Source organism: Martes martes (genome assembly GCF_963455335.1).
Source record: "Martes martes genome assembly, chromosome: 4".
NCBI classification, from domain to species: Eukaryota; Metazoa; Chordata; class Mammalia; order Carnivora; family Mustelidae; genus Martes; species Martes martes.
In genome coordinates, this window is record NC_137891.1 from 152,181,520 (window position 1) to 152,205,601 (window position 24,082).

Below are 24,082 nucleotides of genomic sequence, written 5' to 3' on the forward strand. Positions count from 1 at the left end.
CCCAGCCCCGCAGGCGCCTAGACCAAAGAGTGCTGGAGCGGCGGGGGCGGGGCCATCGACGCACGCTCCCTCCTAGCCCGCCTCCCCGCGCACCCACTCCTCCCCCCTTCCCCCGCCGCCTCGCGTTGCCAGCCTGCACGCGGGCCGCCCGTTGCCTTGGCAACCGTCGAGCCGCGTCTTCCTGAGGGAGCTCTGTTAGCCCGCAGATCCTGTCGCCAGCTCCCCACTGCCCCGCGATTTTCGCGTGGGCTTAGAGGCGGAGGGACAACAAAAAATGGCGGAGCGGAGCCAGACGGCGCCTGAGGCAGGTCTGTGAGGGCGGTCGATCATGGGGAAGCTTTGAGGCAGCATGGCTGTCCTCGGTCTGAGGGGAGACGGGACTTGGGCATGGCTCTACTCCTGAGGAGGCGCTCCTGTGTATTTGCGCCTTAGGGCTGTGACCTCGGGGGCAGGGGTCAGGGGAGGTGCATACCGTTCTGAGTGGCGGGCATGGACCTCGGAGTCCTGGCGGCGGCGGCAGAGGTGTATGCGGGACTGTGCACACTTCTAAGTGAGCGTGGGCCCCAAAAGGGCTGGGACTCCAGGGAAAACACAGGACTCCAGTACTGAGGGGGCACCTGTAATGAGGCTGATCGAAGGAGTAGGGGGTACACAGTCCTGTGGAAGCATGAGGGCTCCCTAAAGGAGCATGGTTTGGTGGAGAGGGTCTCTTATAATGCGGAGGCAGGTGTATGTGGGGGGACTGTTACTTTAATATCAGGTAGTGCCACGGAAGGGGTGTATACACCGAGTATATGTGTTTTGGGGGAAGTATGGTACCTTAGGGTCACCCCTGAACAAATAGAAACTATACAGATCCTCCTGTGGGTCCTATAAAGACAAGAGGCTTGAGGGGACACCCAGAGCCTCAGTCCTTAAGAACCTTTCCAAACGATGCTGGAACCTGAGTTTGAGTGTATATGGGATCAGTGCTCTTGAAGGTCATTCAGAATCACAACGGAGTGTATATCCACATATCTGTGGGTGGAAGATAGTCTTCAAGGTGCAGGAAGACTATTCGGAAGGCGGTCCCACGGTCCTATTCCTGAGGGGACCCCATTGTGAGTTTGACTGGGCTTGGAGAGTAGTGACCTAAGTGTCTTACATGGTCATAGAAGAGAGCTAGGATTTTCACAGTCTTGTGTATTGAGGGAGTTTGTATTGAAAGGGGCTGGGACTAAAGAACTGAAGCTTTAAGACAAGTGATATCTGTGTGTGTAGCAAAGCAGTGGCTTTGGGGATATGTCTGTTGGTAAGTGATGGAAGTGATATACACAGACTTGTATATGTGTCCTGATTAGGTATTTTCGTTAAAAGAGTGACTCACTTGAATTATTAAGCCTTTGGTGGTGGGAAAGGGGGACAGTGGTTATGTTAAGACCATATAGTGACTGGAACTAGAAGCCAAATAAAGCTGTTGAGAATAATTCAAGAGATTGTTACCTCTCAAGACCTGCATGATTTCTCTTTCTTCCATGGCATCTCTGTTTCTTCCACCAAGTAGTTCCTCTATTCTTTTTATAGTTTAAGTTCCCCATAACATTTTCTAAGTCATTCATCCACTCAACAAATATTTATTGGTGCCAGCTACATGTTAGGTGCCAAGTTAGGTACTGGAAACTCTCTGCTTGTGATTCTCTTACCTTGTTCTTGTTCTTTTTCCCCCCCTCCCCCCATCCCCCCTAGACTTACTGCATTTATACATATTGTACAATTCATTTATTATTTTTATTCCTTCCTGCTTATTTTCTTCCATTAGAATATAGGCTCCATGAAAGCCAAGGTTCTTTGTTACGTTTAACAATCCCACATGTTTAGAACCATACATGGTATACAGTAGGTTATTATTAAATATTTATTAAGTGAATAACTGAATGACCTGATAAAGTCTATGGGTTCAAGAAACTTTCTCTGAGGAAGTGATACTTCAGCTGAGATATATTGAATAAATGAAGAGAAGGACGAAGAGTGGTCAAGGCAGAGGGAAACCATGTGCAAAGACCATAAGGTAGGAGGAAACATGATGTGTTTAAGGAAATGAAAGGAGACAAATATGGCTGCATGTAGGGCAATAGGAGGAGAAAAGAAACTGAAACAGATCTTGTAGGCCTTGTATACTATGATACGAATTTTGATCAGAAATCTTAGGAATAATAGGAAGCCATCGAGGGCTTTTAAGGAGCATGACGTGATTAAAATCATGAAAAATATAACTGGCTAGTGTGGAAAGTACAAAAGGTACAAGAGTGGATACAGGTGGACCTTTTAGAAGGTGGCAATGGAGATGGAGAGAAGAAGTTGAGAAATATTTAAGAGATAAAATTAATAGGATTTAGTGAAAGATGGAAATGAAGGAAAAGGAGGTATCAGGGCATACTTCTAATTTTCTAATTTGTGCATCTGGATAATTGGTGCTGCACTTATGGAGATAAGGAGCACTGGAAGGGATCTTGGTTATGTTTGAGAGGGGAATCATGTTTGGTTTTGGACATATGGAGTCTGGGCTATCATTTAACCATCCAAGTAAGTGGAGGGATTGACAATGCAGTTGAATGTATAAGAGAAGTCTGAGCCAACGTGGAGATAATTACTGAAGTCGTAAGTGTAGATGAAATTGCCTAGAGGAAGAGTAGAGTGTGGGGAGCAGAGGCTTGGGATTAAGTGTTGCATACCTTCAATATTTTAGTGCTTTCCAAAGAGAATGAGGAGAATGGTTTTGAACAGATTAAATGCTACCAAATGATATTAAAAGGATGACTGAAAAACTAGATTTAGCAACATATTTAGCATTGTTGGTAACATTGATGAAAGAAAATGGGTGAAGGTAGAAGCCAAACCATTTAACTTCTGAATCACTATTAGTGGGTGCAGTCTTTGTTTCTTAATTTAGATTCGCAAGAGAGAAAAACTGATTGGCATACATAATCTTTCCCACCAGATCATGTCATACATAGATTGCAAGTCAGTGTAGGATTGACTGTTTCTGGGTTAGATGTCCAGATACTGCTGGCTGGAGTCGCCTGGTATAAAACATGTCCTTCTAGTGATTTCTCATGTTAGTAGGGAATAACTAATGTTTATGGAATGTTTATTATATGCCAGATACTGTGCCAAGTGCATTCTACGTTTTAATCTACTTCAGCATCGTAACTACATTCTTAAGTATTATCTCTACTATTTGAAGAAGTTTTGGCACAGAGAAGTTAAGCAACTTGCTCAATAACTGCAAGTAAGTGTAAGATTGTAGGATTTTGGGGCCCATTTTAGCATTATCCAGATTCATTATTTGGTTTTCTGTTAGTATTGCAACATACTACATATTGAACAAATAGCCAGGATGAAAATTCTTGCCCCATAGGAAATGTTATTCTAAGGTAAGCATATGTTAGCAAGGTGATGTGGAAAGAACTGGGATTCAGATCTTTGTTTAAAGCCTGTTTCTGTACCTTATTAGATGAGGACTTTAGACTCAAATTTTCTGTTCTAAAGTTCCCTCATCTTTAAAATGGGGATGGTATTTACAGGATAATTGTGCATACTAGAGATAATATATATGAAGTGCCCAATAAATGCTATTTACTTAGTTCCCCTGAAGCTTGAATATAAAAAATTAAGATGCATTACCTATACTTTACATATAAAAAAACCTCGAATATAAAAAATTAAGATGCATTACCTATACTTTACATATAAAAGGAAGCTTTAAACATACAGTGGTGAATTTAAGACATTCTGTTTTTTTCCCCCCATTGGTTTAATTTATTTGCTATCAGAAGAAAGGAAAGCAAGGAATTGTTACCTGAACAGAGTAAATTTCTTAAAAGTGTGAAGGAACAGTTAACTTTTTTTTTTTCAAGCATGCAGATAGCTCTCTAAGAAGGTCAGGTTTGCAAAAAGGAGTTTCTTTAAACTTTAAGTAATGTACCTTAAAATGAGGACAAGAAAAAAAATGAGGACAAGAATGTTAGAATTTTTCTTCTTCTCCAACAATTTGACTATGAATAATAATAAAAAAAGAAACCTTATAGTTAATTAAATGTAGCAGTATTAGTCTTAGGCTAGATTGCCCTGTTTCTTCTCCTTCTTTACCAATTTTCATAAATGAAAGCTTTCATTTGAGTTACTGGGTTAAATTGCTTTCCTGTATTGTCAAGTTTGTTACTTTTGTGCAAGTCCATACTGACCAGAAATTTTAGAATGATGCAGTCTTTTAAAATGGCCTCTACCTTGATCACTTTCTTTGTGAAATTGAGTCTTTAAAAAAAAAAATAACTTCATGGTATGTGAAATCATCTATAGACAGAATCTTGAAAATTTAAAAAGCCTTAGAGACAAGAAGAATCTTTTCTATCTTCTGTTAGTAGCCGGGCAAAGTAGTTAACTCTGTTTGCAAATTGGGGATAGTAACATCTACTTTTCAGGTAAGAATTAGAGACAGGTTTGGAAAGTGCATAATGTCTTACACCGTCCTATCCCCAAAGAAATGATAGCTTAATTAGTATATGTATGTGTGTGAGTGTATATACCTGTGTGTGTACGTCTTTCCCTAAAGGCTTACTAATAAATTCACCTTTTGGAGAAGAGGAAATCCAGGGCTACAGTTCCTTATTTGCAGCCTTGAGTGCAAATATATTTCAGAGTTTGGATTTTTTTTTTGGGATTGTGGAAAAGTAATACAGCATATGAACTGTTGATTACATAATATCTCCATGGGGTATGGGAAATTACCTTGTAATCAAACAACATTAATAGCACATCCACACTGAATGAATAAAACTTATAAATAGCTTCATGTCAATTTAGGTTAAGTTTTGCCCACAAATTAGTTTTGGCACCAAACATTTGGTTTTTAGAGATTGACGGATTTTGGAATTGTGGAAAGGGAATATGGATTTACATAATTTTTTCCCTTTTTAGAAATATTTTTGAAACTTAAATTTTTTTGTTACTTATATTCTGTAACATCAGTAAGTATAGCTTTATTAAAGATCTAAAAAGTACAGTATTGGGACAGAAAATACCTTTAGTTTGGGACAGAAAACACCTTTTGTTTCCCTGATGCTTATATGCTTGTTTCTTCTAAGGAGCTCTGAATGTTGCATTTAACTTCAGTTTCAAGTATCATGGCTCAGTGTCTCTTTCAATGAAAGATACCAGAGAACTGTATGTATTAAGAAGTCAGATTGATGTCAGTATTTTGCATACATATTTTTAAGAAAGTCACAGCTTTGTTTTCAGGTCATTTAAGAACAGCACAGTCTTCCCCCCCACCCCCCTCAGGCACTGGGGTACTTCCTTTTTTCTTTTAAATTTAATTTTAGTTTTTCAGTGTTCCAAAATTCATTGTTTATGCACCACACCCAGTGCTCCATGCAATAAATATTAATACCCTCCTTAATACCCACCACCAGGCTCACCTAACCTAACCCACTCCCCTCACCCCTCCAAAACCCTCAGTTTGTTTCTCAGAGTCCACAGTCTCTCATGGTTCATCTCCCTACTCCGATTTCCCCCAATTCACTTTTCCTTTCCTTCTCATAATGTTCTCCATGTTATTCCTTATGCTCCACAAGTACGTGAAACCATATGATAACTGACTCTCTCAGCTTGACTTATTTCACTCAGCATAATCTCCTCCAGTCCTGTCCATGTTGGTACAAAAGTTGGGTATTCATTCTTTCTGATGATCGGAGGCATAATATTCCATTGTATATATGGACCATATCTTCTTAATCCATTCGTCTGTTGAAGGGCATTTTGACTCCACAGTTTGGCGATTGTGACCATTGGTGCTATGAACATTGGGGTACAGATGGCCCTTCTTTTCACTACATCTGTATTTTTGGGTTAATTACCTAGTAGTGCAATTGCAGGGTCATAGGGTAGCTCTATTTTTAATTTCTTTTTAAAATTAAATTAAATTAAATTAAATTAAAATTTTTTTTCAGTGTTCCAAAGTTCATTGTTTATGCACCACACCCAGTGATCCACGCAAGATGTGCCCTCCTTTGTTTTTAATTTCTTAAGGAATCTCCACACTGTTTTCCAAAGTGGCTGCACCAACTTGCATTCCCACCAACAGTGTAAGAGGGTAACACTTGTTTACTATCTTGTTAATTTTGGCCATTCTGACTGGTGTAAGGTGGTATCTCAATGTGGTTTTGATTTGAATCTCCGCGAGGGCTAATGATGATGAACATTTTTTTCATGTGTCTGTTAGCCGTTTGCATGTCTTCTTTGGAGAAGTGTCTGTTCATGTCTTCTGCCCATTTATGGATGTGATTATCTGTTTTGTGTGTGTTGAGTTTGAGGAGTTCTTTATAGATCTTGGATAACAGCCCTTTGTCTGTAGTGTCATTTGCGAATATCTTCTCCCATTCCGTGGGTTGCCTCTTTGTTTTATTAACTGTTTCCTTTGCTGTGCAGAAGCTTTTGATCTTGATGAGGTCCCAGCAGTTCATTTTCGCTTTTGTTTCCTTTGCCTTTGGAGACATGTCTTGAAAGAAGTTGCTGTGGCCGATGTCGAAGAGGTTACTGCCTATGTTCTCCTCTAGGATTTTGATAGATTCCTGCCTCACGTTGAGGTCTTATATCCATTTTGAGTTTGTCTTTGTGTATGGTGTAAGAGAATGGTCAAGTTTCATTCTTCTATACATAGCTGTCCAATTTTCCCAGCACCATTTATTGAAGACACTGTCTTTTTTCCACTGTGTGTTTTTTATTGCTTTGTCGAAGATTATTTGACCATATTGTTGTGGGTCCATATCTGGGCTGTCTAGTCTGTTCCACCGGTCTATGTGTCTGTTTTTGTGCCAGTACCATGCTGTCTTGGTGATCACAGCTTTGTAGTAAAGTTTGAAATCAGGCAACGTGATGCCCCTGGTTTTGTTTTTCTTTTTCAACATTTTCTGAGCAATTCGGGGTCTTTTCTGGTTCCATACAAACTTTAGGATTGTTTGTTCCAGCACTTTGAAAAATGCCAGTGAATTTTGATTGGGATGGCATTGAAAGTATAGATTGCTCTGGGCAGTATAGACATTGTGACAATGTTTATTCTTCCCATCCATGAGCATGGAATGCTTTTCCATCTTTTTGTGTCTTCTTCAGTTTCTTTCATGAGTGTTCTGTAGTTCCTCAAATACAGATCCTTTACCTCTTTGGTTAGGTTTATTCCCAGGTATCTTACGGTTCTTGGCGCTATAGTAAATGGAATCGATTCTCTAATTTCCCTTTCTGTATTTTCATTGTTAGTGTATAAGAAAGCAACTGATTTCTGTGCATTGGTTTTGTATCCTGCCACATTACTGAATTGCAGTATGAGTTCTAGTAGTTTGGGGGTGGCGTCTTTTGGGTTTTCCATATAAAGTATCATGTCATCTGTGAAGAGAGAGAGTTTGACTTCTTTGCCAATATGAACACCTTTTATTTCTTTTTGTTTTCTGATTGCTGCTGCTAGGACTTCTAGTACTATGTTGAACAACAGTGGCGAGAGTGGGCATCCTTGTCCTGTTCTTGATCTCAAAGGGGAGGCTGTCAGCTTTTCCCCATTGAGAATGATACTTGCTATGTGTTTTTCATAGAGGGATTTTATGAAGTTGAGGAATGAAGAACAGCACAGTCTTATATGGGTGTTAGAATATTTTTTATTAATTGTTAAATTTCAGCAATGGGAAGGTATTAATTTTAGCATTGATTTAAGAAAAAGTTTCATCCTTAGCTGAATTTGATTTTTCTGATTATAAGATGTTATTGGTTTCACTTATTTGTGGAGCATAACAAATAACGTGTTGGACATGGGGAGTTGGAGAGGAGAAGGGAGTTGAGGGAAATTGGAAGGGGAGGTGAACCATGAGAGACTATGGACTCTGAAAAACAACCCGAGGGTTTTGAAGGGGCGGGGGGGTGGGAGGTTGGGGGAGCCAGGTGGTGGGTATTAAGGAGGGCATGTATTGCATGGAGCGCTGGGTGTGGTGCAAAAACAATGAATACTGTTACGCTGAAAAGAAATAAAAAAAAAAAAGATGTTAATGTAAGTGTGAAAGCTTGCAATAATTCATTGATGTGTTACTCACCATATGGGAATATGATAATTTTTATATTTTGTATTTATTTAATGAGACTCATAAAAGAAATTTCTTTTTTTGCAATTTCTAAGAAAGATGATTTTATTTGTCATATATTTTTGAGAACTATTGATTGTGATTATTTGAGTCTCTAAACAGGTTTTTCAGAATAATGTACTTGCATGTCAACTGAAGGAAAACAAAACAATCAAACATAAAAAGGCCCCTAGAATTTTACATAGGATTAAAAACTTTTTTTAAAAAAGATTTTATTTACTCTTTGACAGAGAGAGAGAGAGAGAAAGAAAGAGTAAGAGCATAAGTAGCAGAGTGGCAGGCAGAGGAAGAGGGAGAACCAGGCTCTCCATTGAGCAGAGAACCTGATGCAGGGCTCAGTCCCAGGACCTAGGATCATGACCTGAGCCAAAGAGTGATGCTTAGCCAACTGAGCCACCCAGGTGCCCCTAGGATTAAAAGCCTTTATATTGAATTGGAAATTCATATGTAACGACTTTCAGCAATGTTACAGAGCAAAATCTCTGAGTTTTGGTGGAAGAAATGGGAAAAATAATCTGCCATTAATTATAGTTTGCTGCATTTTTTCAGGAATTTTAGGCGTCACTAATTGTAATATATTAATCTCTGTGTCATGGCTTTGTGAAAGAAATCACTATGTTGTGGACTGTGTTATTCATTTTTAGAATTATTCATTTAAAAATATGTGTTGAGAGGTGCCTGGGTGGCTCACTCAATTAAGAATCTGACTCTTGATTTTGCTTAGATCATGATCTTGGCTTGTGAAATTGAGTCCTGCATCGGGCTCTGCACTGGGTGTGCAGCCTGCTTAAGATTCTCTCTCCTTTTCCCACTGCCGCCCCACTTCCCCCACACCCAGTCACGCACACAGGTCTCTCTCTCTCCCCCCAAAAAGCCTTTAAAAATATGTATTGAATACTTATTATGTACCATGCATTGTGTCCTACTTTGGAAATTCAGAGATGTATTAGACAAAGTCCCTGCCTTCAAGGAGCTTCCATCATAGTGGAGGAAGAGTAGAGTTAGAAAATTACCATCCAGTCAATAAAGAGAGTTGTACACAGAATTCTGAGGCTAGAGAATGGTTCTCTGACAGCCTGGGAGTGGTGGTAAGAGTAGTTCAGTAAAGCTACTTATTGGAAGGGTGCATGAATTGAGTACTGAATAATAAGAAATTAGCCCGGTGAAGGTTGTAAGCAGCAGAACTGGGAATAGAGAGGAGGAACGGAGGGCAGAGAGAGCAACATACACCTAGGAAAGTTGTGTGGTGAGAAAATGAAGCTTATTCCAAACATTGCTAGTATTCTCATCTATTAACAGAGCTAAAGACTGTATTTCCTCTTATTTTTTTTCCTTCTATTGGTTCTTAAATATTTCTGGGATGATAGATCTCTTTGGGTATATTATGAAAAGACAATGAATTATTTCTCATGAAAATGCGTGCTGTGTGCAATCACATGAAAATTTGAAAGTAATTTTATGAGGTAATGTCCATCCTAGAAACCCAGGTTAAGAAATCTTCTATTTGTTAATAATAGAGGATTGCATTTCAGTTAGTAATAGAGGTTACATTTAAGAATTTGAAATCTTCAAAGTAGTAATACTTTGGTTGACCTAATAACATCTGTGCTAGAGCAGGTCCAAAGCAAATGCTGGTTCCTAAATTATTTGGTCATCAGTTTATCTTATACTTTTAGCTTCTTAGTAGTTTACTTTCTCATTTTGCATCACAATAGACCTAAAATAAGACTCCAGGTTTGTATAGATGTATTTAAGAGAGATTAAGTGATTAGTTCAGGCTTTTATGTGGCTAGAAACCAGGTATTTCTGATTCTAAAGCCCAGATTCTTTCCATTTTTGCTCTCCTAAATAGAAAAGACATGTATAAGATTAGAACATATGGTAAGGGAAGTGTGAATTTTTATCTTTATATTGAATGTTAGAAGTTAAGTGACTTAACCAGGGTCCCACGACTAGGGAAGAGGGGAACCAGAAGTGTAACCTAAATTTCCTGATTCCCATTCAGTAAATAATATACTGCCCTAAAATGGAGAGAGGTAAATAACCAGGTGTTATAGGAATGGCCTTTAAAAGCAACCTTAGTGGGGATTTTGGGTGGCTCAGTTGGTTGAACATCTGACTCTTTGTATTGACTCACGTCATGATTGTGCGATTGTGGGATCGAGCCCTGCACTGGACTCTGCACTCAGTGCGGGGTCTACTTCAGATTCTTTCTCCCTTTCCCTCTGCCCCTCCCTGCTTATGCTCTCTCTCTCTCAAATAAATAAATAAAATCTTAAAAAAAAAGCAAAGTTCATTCAGTAAGCCATTGTTTTGTCATATGCAAATGACAAAAGGCACTTTACATTTATCTTATTTAATATTCACAGAATTACTGCAAGGGATATAATTATCTCAGTTTTACATATGAGAAAATTGGGGTTCAGAAATATTAAGTGGTGAAGCTAAGACTGCACAACCCTTAAGTAATAGAACTTGAACTATAACCCAGGTCTGTCTGGCTCTATGTCCATACTGGTGAGACTACTCCACTCTGCCTCCTGGGTTTATTTAACCTGAATATAAAATGAATGCCTTTACTAATGGGAGGGGATGGCACATAGTAGACCTTAAAATAACTCAAAATTTTCTTTTGTTATTGAGTTATTGAGGAATAGGTAATATATATCTTAATTTTCAGACAAACATGAAACAAAAAATTCACATTTATTTATGATTACTGTAATTCAGTAATGAGAAGTATGGGGTTAATGAAGTTTCTCATCTTAGGCATCTCTATGCACTTATTGAGTAAATTCGTGCTGAATAGTAGGGACTAAAATAGCAATTAGCATATGCTTGCTATGGTAGGCATTCAATAAATATTTGTGTACTAAATGAGTGGAAACATTTTTAATCCAAAAATTTTAGGTTTAAATATTTGAACTTAGGCTATTGGAAGCTGAGAATGTTAACACAAATGAAGGGGAAAGTGGAGAACTTTTGACATTTCACAAACAAAGTGTCCTAGTTGAATAGGACTTAAACACATTTAATATATTGGGAATGGAGCAAGCTCATTTAAAACCTCATTTGGGAGACTTCTGGAGAAGATGGCAGAGTAGGAGGACCCTAAGATCACCTCATCCCATGGATACAACTAGATAACATGCATATGAATGTAAATAACCTAGAAAAGAACCCGAAGGCTGGCAGAGCAGACTCCCCAGAGTTAAGTGTTGAGAAGAGTCTAAGTGAAGAAGGTTGGAAGGGTAGAGACGGGATTTGGAGCTAAATGGACTATAGGAGGAAAGAAGGGAAGGATGCTGCAGATGCAGGGAGGGGAAAGAAACAGAACCTCAGACCATAGCCCAGGGATGGAGAACCTGCATGGGGAAGATGAATCCCCATAACATTTGGCTTCAAAAACCAGAGGGGCCAAATTTCATGAATTTTTATAACTGTGGGGTCATCACCTGGAACTTTAAAAAGCCCGTGGGCTCAGCTTTGGGAGAGCCAGGAGGGCTGAGGAAACTTAGTCCCCACCCTTAAAGAGATAGCAGAACATATGGCCCTTTAGAGATACATACAGCATAGAAGCAGCAATTTGAAAAATAATGCATGGGGTATATGGGAGAGAGAGTCATTAAATAATCTCAGAGCATGAGCTGAGGGGCAGGAATCACTAGGAACAAAGGAACTGGTGGATGCCATTTCCCTCCCCGTCTTCTGGACTAGACACGGACACCTAGGGAACCAATATGGCACCATCATTTGCTATCTGACTTGCTAATGGCATGCCCTGCCCCTGAATTCTGCAGAACGTCCACTCAAGCCAGGCGTTGGTTCCAGATCTCCTCCCATAGAAGACCCATACAAACCTCACAAACACCATGTGCATTACCACCTCCAACCTTGCCTACCTAGGTCCCCAGTGGCTGCAGGTCCCCTCCTACAACAGACTGGTAGTACAGACCATGCTGGCAGTAGTGTGCCAGCACTATTGTATTCTCCTGTAGACCTGCTCCCTTCAACATGCCCTTGGCTAGAGCCCATCCAGAGTGGTGCCACAAGCCTGGCAATGTGTAAGAGCCCCAAAATGGGCTGGCACCACTGCAAAGTGACTCTTGCCCTGGGGAGAGGGGAAGATAACCACAGACACAAGTCTGACTGTGGCCCCTGCAGTGGGTTGGGAGAAAGACATTTGGTCTGAGTATAGGCCATACCTGCTAGTGAAAGCTTCTCAGGGAACAACACAGGGAAAGTGACCTATAGTTCAGTGCTACTGCATCTTGCAAATGCCTGGTTTGATTTGGCTCAAGCTGAAGGTGGCCTCACTAACAGCACAGGGATCCACTAAAAACACAGGGATCAAACCCTGTTCACAAAAGGCAAAGAGAGTCATTGCAGATGACTGGAGCAAAGGCAGACATAGCTCAGCCACAATAGGAGGGTGCATGCAGTAGACTTAGGAGACCACAGTGAGCACCAAGTTTTGATAAACGGGATATTGCATTGCAGCGCATCACAGGACCTCTTCCTAAGGCCCCTACTTTCAAGCAGGAGACATGTCTGACTTTCCTAACACATAGAAACAGACACAGAGAGTTAGACAAAATGAAGAGACAGAGCAATATGTCCCAAATGAAAGAACAGGTCAAAATCACAGGAAGAGACCTAAACCAAATGGAGATAAGTAATGTGCTTGATAGAGAATTTAAATTAGCAGTCATAAAGGTACTTACTGGATTTGAGAAAAGAGTGGAGGAGTTCAATGAGACCCTTAACAAAGAGATAGAAAGCATAAAAAAGAACCCATCAGAGATGAAGAACTCAATAACTGAAATTAAAAATGACACTAGGTGGAATAGATAATAGACTAGAGGAAGCAAAAGGATGGATCAGTGACTTAGAGGAGAGAGTACTAGAAAGCAATCAAGCTCAACAGGAGAGAGAAAAAAATAAGAAAAGTAAAAATAGACTCAGAACTGAGCGATGCCATCAAGCATAATAACACTTGCATTATAGGGATCTCCAAAAGAGAAGAGAGTAAAGGGGCAGAAAATTTATTTGAAGATATAATAGTTGAAAACTTAACAAATCTGGGGAAAGAAACAGAAATTCAGATCCAGGAGGTACAGAGAGCCACCAATAAAAGCAGACCAAGGAGATCCACACCAAGGCACATAGTAATTAAAATGGCAAAAAGTAGTGATAAAGAGAGAATTTTAAAAGCAGCAAGACAAAATTTACATACAAGGAAAACATAAGGCTATCGGCTTTTTTTTTTTTTTTTGTCAGAAACTTTTATAGGCCAGAAACTTTGGCATGATATATTGAAAGTGCTGAAAGAAAAAATCTGCAGCCAAGAATGCTCTATCCAGAAAAGCTATCATTCAGAATAGGAGAGATAAAGAGTTTCCTCAGGATGCCTGGGTGGCTCAGTTAGTTAAGCTGCTGCCTTTGGCTCAGGTCATGATCCCAGAGTCCTTGGATCAAGTCCTGCATCGGACTGCTTGCTCAGCAGGGAGCCTGCTTCTCTCTCTGCCTCTGCCTGCCACTCTGCTTGCTTGTGCTCTCTCTCTCTCTCTTTGACAAATAAATAAATAAATAAAATCTTAAAAAGAAAGGTTTCCCAGACAAAGTTAAAGGAGTTCATCACCACTGAACCAGCTCTACAAGAAATGTTAAACGGGACTCTGAGTGGAAAGGAAAGAAAGACCGGGGAAAGGAATAGAAAGTAGGAGTAAGAAAAGTAGGAAGCACAAAAGCAGTAAAATCAAGTATATCTATGAAAATCAGTCAAGGGAAAAAAATATACTTTAATGCCAAGACTGTAACAAGAGATAGAGGAGGATACTATATATATAATCATAAAGGGAACAATCTAACAAGAAGCTAGAAGAATTACAAGTATATACACTCCCAATATGGGAGCACACAAATATATAAGGTGGGTAATAACAAACATAAAGAAGTAATTGGTAATAATACATTAATAGTAGGGAACTTTAATACACTATTTACACCAGTGAATAGATCATCCAAACAAAATAAAAAAGGAAACCATGGCTTTGGATGACACATTGGACCAGATGGATCTAACAGGTATATTCAGAATGTTCCATCCCAAAACAGCAAAATATACATTTTTTTCAAGTGCACATGGAACAATTTCCAGAATAGATCACATATTAGGCTATACAACAAGGCTCAACAAATTCAAAAAGATTAAGCCATACCATGCATCTTTTTTGATCTCGACACTATGAATCTAGAAATCAATCACAAGGAAAAAAATCTGGAAAGAAAACAAATACTTGGAGGTTAAATAACATGCTACTAAACAATAAATGGTCAACCAAGAAATAAAAAAAAAAACCCACAAAAAAATACATGGAAACAAATGAGAATGAAAACACAATGGTCCAAAATCTTAGGGATGCTGCAAAAGGGAAGTTCATAGCAATACAAGCCTACGTCAAGAAGCAAGAAAAGTCTCAGATAAACAACCTAACCTTACACCTAAAGGTCTGGAAGAAGAAGATCAAACAAAACCCAAACCTAGCAGAAGGAGGGAAATAATAAAAATTAGAACAAAAATAAATGATATAGAAACTAAAAAACAATAGAACAGATCAATGATACTAGGAACTGGTTCTTTGAAAAGATCAACAAAATTGTCAAGCCTTTAGCTGGATTCATCAAAGAAAAAAACAGAAAGACTCAAATAAACAAAATAAGAAGTGAAAGAGGAGAAATAACAACTAATGTCACAGAAATACAAAGGATTATAAGAGAATATTATGGAAAATTATATGCCAACAAGTTGGGCAGCCTAGAAGAAATGGATAAAATCCTAGAAACATATAACCTCCCAAAACTGAAGGAGAAAGAAATAGAACATTTGAACAGTCTGATTACCAGCTGTGAAATGGAATCAGTAATTAAAACTCTCCCAACAAACAAAAGTCCAGGACTAGAGGTCATCACAGGCAAATTCTACCAAACATTTAAAGAAGAATTAATATCCATTCTTCTCAAGCTATTCCAAAAAATAAGAGGAAAAGCTTCCAAATTCATTTTGTGAGGCCAGCAATACCGTGATCCCAAAACCAGATAAAGACACTACAAAGAAGGAACAACAGGCTAATATGTCTTATGAACATAGATGCAAAAATCGTGAATGAAATATTAGCAAGCTGAATCCAATGATACATTAAAAACTCATTCACCACAATCGAGTGGCATTTATTCCTGGGATGCAAGGGTGGTTCATTATTCACAAATCAGTCAGTGTGATACATCACATCAACAAGAGAAAGGATCAAAACCATATGATTATTTGAATAGATGTAGAAAAAACATTTGACAGAGTACAACATCCATTTATGATGAAAACCCTCAAGAAGTAAGTTTAGAGGGAATATACCTCAGCATAATGAAAGCCTTATATGAAACATTCAGTTAACATCATACTCCGTGGGGGAAAAAAGGAGCTTTTTCCTCTAAGGTCAGGAACAGGACAAGGATGTCCAGTTTCACCAATTTTATTCAACATAGTGCTGGAATTTCTGCCTGTAGCAGTCACACAAGCCAAAGGAATAAAAATCATCCAAATTGGTAAGAAAGAAGTAAAACTTTCCCTGTTTGCAGATGACATGGTATTATATATAGAAAGCCTTAAAGTCTCCACCAAAAAACATCAAGAACTGATAAATGGATTCAGTAAGGTCACAGGATACAAAATCAATGTACAGAAATGTGTTGCATTACTACACACTAATAATCAAGTAGCAGAAAGAGAAATTAAGAAAGTCCCATTTATAATTGTACTAAAAATAATAAAATACCTAGGAATAAACTTAACCCAAGAAGGGAAAGACCTGTTCTCTGAAAAATATAGAACACTGATGAAAGAAGTTGAAAATGACACAAATGGACAGATATTCCGTGCTCATGGATTAAGAACAAATATTGTTAAAATGTCTATACCACTCACAGTGGTCTATCGATTTAATGCAATCTCCATGAAAAGAGCAACAACATTTTTCACAGAACTAGAACCATCAATCCTAAAATTTGTATGGAACTGCATAAGAACCTGAATAGCCAAAGCAGTTTTGAAAAATGAAAACAAAATTGGATGTAGCACAATCTCAGATATCAAGATATAGTACAAAGCTGTAGTCATCAAAACAGTATGGTACTGGCACAAAAATAGACACATAGATTAATGGAACACAATAGAGAGCCCAGGTATAAACCCATGATTACATAGTCAATTAATTTTTGACAGAAGAGCCAAGAATATGCATTTAACAAATGGTATTGGGAAAACTTGACAACAACGTGCAAAAGAATGAAACTGGACCACTTCCTTACACCATACACAAAAAATAAACTGAAAATGGATTAAAGTCATAAATGTGAGATGTGAAATCATAGAAATCCTAAAAGAGAGCATAGGAAGTACTTTCTCTGATATTGGCTGTAGCAACATCTTTCTAGATAGGTCTCTTCAGGCAAGGAAAACAAAATCCAAAACAAACTATTGGGACTGCATCAAAATAAAAAGCTTCTGTACAGCAAAGTAAACAATCAGCAAAACTAAATGAATGGGGGAAAGATATTTGCATTGTTGTTTGCATGTCATTTATATCCAGTAAAAGGTTAGTATCTAAAAGATAAAAAGAACTGGTACAACTCAACACCCCAAAACTAAAACATCCAGGGGCACCTGGGTGGTTCAGTCAGTTGAGAATCTGCCTTTGGCTCAGGTCATGATCTCGGGGTCCTGAGATCGAGCCCCATGTCAGGCTCCCTGCTTAGCAGGGAGTCTGCTTGTCCCTCTCCCTCTGCCTCTCCCCCTGTGTCTCCTCTGGCTTCTGTTCACTCTCTCTCTCAAATAAAAAAAAATATATTTAAAAAAAGACAAAAACTAAAACTAAAACATCCAATTAAACTTGGCAGATGACATGGACAGAAATTTTTCCAAAGAAGACATAAAGATGGCCAACAGACACATGAAAAGATGCTCAATATCACCCATTATCAGGTAAATACAAATGAAAATATCATGTCACACCTATCAGAATGGCTAAAATAAAAAACACAAGAAACAACAAGTGATGGTGAGGATGCGGAGAAGAAGGAACCCTTGTGCACTGTTGGTGGGAATGCAAACTGGTGCAGCCACCGTGGAAAACAGCATGGAGTTTTCTCAAAAAATTAAAAATAGAACTACCATATGATCCAGTAATTCCACTACCAGGTATTTTCCCAAAGAATACACTAATTTAAAAGATACATGTAATTTATTTACTAATAAATTATTTGTAATAGCCAAGATATGGAAGCAACCCAAGTGCCCATCAATAGATGAGCACATAAAGAAAATGTGGTATATATACACAAGGGAACATTACTCAGCTATTAAAAGTGAAATCTTGCCATTTGCAGCAACATGGATGGATCTAGAGGGTATACTGCTAAGTGAAATAAGTCAGTCTATGAAAGACAAATATATGATTTCACCCATAGATGGAATTTTTGAAACAAACAATTGAGCAAGGAAAAAAAAGACAAACCCCAAAATAGGCTCTTAATTATAGAGAACAAACTGATCGGTAGGTGGGTGGGCTGATGGGTGAAATAGGTGAAGGGGATTAAGATTACACTTACTGTGATGAGCACTGAGTAATGTATAGAATTGTTTTTAAAGATTTTATTTATTTGAGAGAGAGAGAAAGAGAGTATGAGCAGGGGGGAGTGGGAGGGGCAGAGGGAGAAGCAGAATCCCACATACTAGAGAACCTGACTCAGGGCTCAATCCCAGGATCCTGGGATCATGACCTGAGCCAAAGGCAGACGCTTAGCCCACTGAGCCACCCAGGTGCCCCATAGAATTGTTGAATCACTATATTGTGTATCTAAAACTAAAATAACACTGTATGTTAACTATACTGCAATAAAAAACAAACAAACAAAAAAAAAACCAAACAAACTCTAAAACCTCATTTGGAGGTGTTTGTCTCTTCATGCAGCATGACACAGTAAATAGAGTATAGGTTTTGGAATTAGCAGATAAAATTTAAAATTCTAACTACTCCTTAGTGTGTTACAGTGCTTCTTTGAGCCCCAGTGTTATTTATCTTTAAAATAGTGATACTAATCCTTTACTCAGTATTGTTGTGAGGGTGTATATAATAATATCTCTGGTAGAGTAGAAATCCTCTTAACCCACTCACTGGATTAATTGATGCTTTCCATTTTCATGAGATATGCAGCTTCATGTATGTTTAAAGAGCCTTTCTGATCTGTTGGAAGAGTACAGTGTATTGATGGGACATGAGTTCTCATGTCATAAATATATTATGAAACTTTAAATAATTTTAATTAAAATTAGAAATATCTTCCAAAGGAATAATACTCTAATTTTTCATCTTACTAATATCATTACCTCAGGAACAGTAATGCTTATGAGACATGCTAGTAACATTTCTGGAACTTGATAAAAATTCTAATTATTTTGAATTTTCTTATAAAAGACTTGAAAGGGCTCATCTGAGTTTAGTTTATTAATATTGTGGGGACTTGGACTTAAAGATCAACATTACTTATATTATGGAACTGGATGAAAAATGAAATGATTTAATAAAGGGGTTAGATTATATTTGTTATTTTCCCTGGGGAGCCTGGATCTTTTATTTCAATTTAATATAAATTGTATGTAGTCAAGGATTCAACTTCATGAGAACAACTTTTCCCTATATTCTGAGGAGGAAATCATGATCTTTTTATTAATTCCTAGAAGCTGACTTAATTATATCCTAAGAAAGGAATTTTCCTTCCTTTGTATCAATATTTGCCAGAGTTAGGACTAGTTTTAAATTGTATTGCACTGATTATATAATTTCTTTACTGTGAGATTTTTATATTGTGAGTAGATTAGCATTTTTTAATTGATTGGATTACTTCAATTAAGGCTATCAGTAGATAATTGAGATATTTTATATATTTTTAATTGAAATCTGGTATGAAAGTGGTATGTTCTGAGTCAGTGAGTGTTGTACCTAATTAGTGAACCAGATTATTCCAGGGATAAAATTGTTTTTGGTGGGAGAGGGGGGCAATTTTGCTTTGTCATTTATATATCCTTACTTTCAAAATGGTTTGAATTTGACAAAGAGTTGTTCTTAGCAAAGTTTACATTGGAGTGCATGTCATCCTGCCAAAATGAAGTAAGTAAAATGTTTTCAGCTATCTAATTTTAATAGTTTCTCATTTAGGTTATCAAAAGTTGCCAGCCACTCTTGAAAACACACTACACACTTAAAACTAAGAATGGGTTTTCTTGTTATTAGAGTAATGAAAGAATCATTATCTTCTTCCTGTCTGCTCAGAGCAATACATACTTAGAAAGTTTAGAATTTTCAGTCAAATTGTTTTTAAAAACGGTTAAGTACTGTCAAGGGAATAGATGAGTTTCTTTTGTTTCTGAGCTAGCGAGCTAAATGTTCTCATATTGCTGATTATGCTTTTTTCAAGCTTTTAATCTTTTTTATGTACTAATCCATTCTTTTTTAAAGAAACGAAAACAGTAAAATCTGTAAACTTTTCATCTTTAGCTTTTCTGATTTTCCTGCTGCAGTCTTTGTCTACCCCTGTCTTGCTCCAGTTAAGTGGAAGAGGTTGATTTCTTTCTTCTGTATTTTTATCATTCTTGCTTTTTTCTGTTAATTGGTTTTTGGTAATGAGTTGTCTGGCAGGGCAATAGAAGTCTGGTTTTTAGGTATTTCAGGTCTAAAATGAATGTGCTGCATACTTTTCCCAGCTGCTTTGACTGTTATGAATACTTAGTGCTAAAGAAAAGAAATAGGCTAGGAAATGCATTTATTTTTATTTATTTATTTTTAAAAGATTTTATTTATTTGACAGAGAGAAGAGAGGAAGTGAGAGAACACAAGCAGGGGGAGCAAGCAGGTAGAGGGAGAGGGAGAAGCAGACTCCTCCTGGAGCAGGAGCCCCATGCGGGGCTTGATCCCAGGTCCTGGGATCATGACCTGAGCTGAAGGCAGATGCGTAACTGACCGAGCCATCCAGGTGCCCCAATAGGCTAGGAAATTTAATTAAAAAAATACTTGTGTGTGTGGGAGGACTTAAGATGGCAGAGGTATAGGGGGACCCTAAGCTTGCCTCAACCCTTGAACACAGCTAGATAAATATAAAATCATTTTGAACACCCAGCAAATCGATCTGAATACTGAGAGAACAAAACTGTACAACTAGAGGTACCAAAGTGGCCACCTTGTGGCAGGTAGGAGCTGGGGAGAGTTGGTTTGGGGGAGAGGAGAAGAGAACTGTGGGAGTTGCAAAGGGGAAGGAGCCCTGATCATGGAGAGAGGAGTGGGAGAGAAAGGGAGAGACAGAGAGAAAGAGTGAAAGTGTGCACAGGGGTTGCACAAGGAAAACTCTTCCCTGAAACCACTTACTGGGAAAAGGAGAGAGGCTGACCACTGCAAGTTTTTATAAGCTGCAGAGTGCAAATTCTGCAGCTTTGGAGGTCTGTGCAATTGCCAGGGTTATGCCTGGTAGGCTTGGTGATACTCCAGTGGGGAAAGAAGATGGCGACCCGGGAGAAGGCAGCATGGTCTGAGGATCTCCTGGGCTGCCAAGGAGAAACAGTTCCCCTCCTTGGAGTGCATTTGGGAGTAGTGGCATGGCCTCTCTAGGGACAAAAGACCCAGCAGGTGCCATTGAGCTGCCCCATTCACTAACATAGAAACAGAGAGACAAGTTGAGGGCAGCAAACTTTGGTACTGGTTTTGGCTGTGCTGTACTTCAAACTCTAAACTGCTGCACGGTTGGGTGACCAATTTCTGGGACAAACTGGCAAACGGCAAAAGCTCAGTGAGACACTTCCCCAGAAAACCAGCATGGGTTCATGCTATGGGATCTCTAAAATTGGGAGTTTTGAAATCTTGCCATGAGCCTTAGATAAAACACAGGAGGATTGTGCCACCTGGCAGGTGGCCAGCTCAGGTGCAGGCAGGGTGAAGGCAGGGATCTGGCAGAAGCCAGTGACTTAAGAGGGGGTGACTGCTTTTCTATGAGGGCTTGCTGATGAGTGGTGGCTGCAGATTTCCCACTCCAGGGATGAGAGAGCTAGTCGATGCCATCTTCTCTGCCTGATGCCCCCTGTACCCCCATTAACACTGACTGACCTCAGTGAGCAAAACTTCTCCACCCAGTGGAGGCTGGAGGTGCTTACACCAAGCCCCATAGCTCCCCCTACCCCAAGTTGCAAGTGCATCTCCACTAGGGCAAGTCCACCTGAGATTCAGTGCATCAGGTCACATGCTGAGAAGACCAGCACAAACTCCTTGCATGCACCAAGTCTACTGATCATAGAGTGCTGCAAATCTTCAGCTCTAGGGGAAATAGGATCTAGCTTCTTCCCTGCCACCCTTGATCCCACATCTGGCTTTTAACAAGTAGACCAAAACATACACAGGATCCAGCTTCCTATTTTTGTTTTGTTTTGTTTTGTTTTTGGACCCCTTCTTAATATAGCCATTATTCTCAGGCACAGGAATACAACAGGCTTTCTTAATAAAAAAAACTGTGACCCAAAATAAATGACAAGACAGAAGAATTCAGCCCAAAGGAAAGAACAGGAAGAAGTCATGGCTAGGGATTTAATCAATACAGATACAAGTATGATGTCTGAACCAGAATTTAAAACAGTAATCACAAGGACATTAGCTGGGATTGAGAAGCAAATAGAAGGCAGTAGAGAATCCCTTACTGAAGAGATAAGAAACCTAAAGGCCAGTCAGGCCAAATAAAAAAATGATATAACCAAGATGTAAAAGTGAATAGATTCAGTGACAGCAAGGATGGACAAAGCAGAGGAATGAACCAGTGGTATAGAAGATAAAATTTTGGAAAATAATGAGCTGAATAAAAAAGGGAAAGAAAATATTGGAGTATGAATGTAGACTTAGGGAACTCAGTGAATCTTTATAGTATAATAATATTCATATCATAGGTGTCCCAGAAGATGAAGAGAAAGGAAAAAGAGAAGGTTTATTTGAACAAATTAGAGCTGAAAACTTCTTAATCTGGGGAGGGAAATAGACATCAAAATCCAGGAAGTACAGAGAACTCCATTAAATCCAACCAAAGCTGGCCATCACCAGGACATATCACAGTCAAATTCACAAAATACATAGACATGGAAATAATCCTGAAAACAGCAGGGGAAAAAACATTGTTAATGTTCAAGGGAAGACAGAGGTCCGGTTCACAGCAAAGCTGTCCATAGAAACTCCACAGGCCAAAAAAGATTGGCATGATGTATTCAACATGGTGAATGGAAAAAATATGCAGACATGAATACTTTATCTAGCAAGGTTGTCATTCAGAACAGAAGGAGAGATAAAGAGTTTCCCAAAGAAAAACTAAAGGAGTTTGTAACTACGAAACCAGCCCTGCAGGAATTAGTAAAGGGGACTCTGAGTGGAGGAAAAAAAAGACCCAAAGCAATAAAGACTAGAAAGGAACAGAGAACATCACCAGAAACACCAACTTTATAGGTAACACAATGGCATTAAATTAGTATCTATCAATAATTACTCTAAATGTAAATGGCCTTAGTGCTCCAATCAAAAGACATAGGATATTGGAATGGATTAAAAAAAACAAAAACCCAAAAAACAAAACCCATCTATATGCTACCTACAAGAGACTCATTTGAGACCTAAAGACATCTGCAGATTGAAAGTGAGGTGATAGAAAACCATCTGTAAGCTAATGGATGCCAAAAGAAAGCTGCAGTAGCCATTCTTATATCAGACAAAGATGGTAACATGAGATGAGGAGGGCATTATGTCATAATTAAGGGGTCTAATCATCAAAAAGATCTAACAGTTGTAAATATTTATGTCCCCAATTTGGGAACACCCAAATATATCAATCAGTTAATAATAAACATAAAGAAATTCATTGATAACACAATAATAGTAGGAGAATTTAATACCCTACTTAACAGCAGTGGACAGATCATCTAAGCAGAAAATCAACAAGGAAATAATGGCTTTGAATGACACATTGGACCAGATGGATTTAACAGATATACTCAGAACATTTTATCCTAAAGCAATGGAATACACATTCTTTTTTGAGTGTGCATGGAACATTCTCCAGAATAGATCACATACTGGGTCACAAATCAGCCCTTAACAAGTATAAAAAAGATTGAGATCATATCATGCATATTTTCAGACCACAGTGCTATGAAACTTGATGTCAACTACAAGAAAAAATTTGGAAAGACCACGAATACATGGGGATTGAAGAATATCCTACCAAAGAATGAATGAGTTAACCAGGAAATTAAGAAATAAAAAATATATATATATGGAAAGAAATGAAAATGAAAACATTATGGTCCAGATCTTTTGGGATGCAGCAGAGCTGGTTCTAAGAGGAAATATTTTGCGATACACGCTTATCTCAAGAAGCAAGAAAAGTCTCAAATACACAACCTGACATACTGCCTAAAGGAGCTAGAAAAGGAACAGTAACTAATGCCTAAAGCCAGCAGAAGGGAAATAATAAAGACTAGAGGAGAAATAAATGGTATAGAAACAAACAAACAAAAAGCACAGTAGAACAGATCAATGAACCTAAGAGCTTGTTCTTTGAAAGAATTAATAAAATTGATAAAGCAATGCCTAGACTTATCTTAAAAGAGTAAGGACCCAAATAAATAAAATCACAAATGAAAGAAGAGAGATCATAACACTACAAAAATACGAGCAGGTATAAGAGAATATTGTGAAAAATTATATGCCAACAAACTGGGAAATCTGAAATACATAGCTTTATTTGAACCATGGTTGTCACATTATTACTTGCATTGAAGGTTTCTTGTGTGT

At 38.4% G+C, this 24,082-nt stretch overlaps 1 protein-coding gene across 2 annotated transcripts in view; it reads left to right on the top strand.

Annotated features, from left to right (window-relative positions):
* Window positions 1-274: 274 nt before the first annotated feature.
* The window catches only part of AGBL4 (AGBL carboxypeptidase 4), a gene marked incomplete at both ends in the record, with an annotated part of 1,559,236 nt that continues 1,535,428 nt past the window's right edge, over window positions 275-24,082 (top strand). For both annotated transcript variants that reach the window (XM_080800716.1, XM_080800715.1), the window contains one exon: window positions 275-308. In XM_080800716.1, coding sequence (XP_080656842.1) covers window positions 275-308 — 34 coding nt within the window. The remainder of the gene's footprint in view (window positions 309-24,082) is intronic.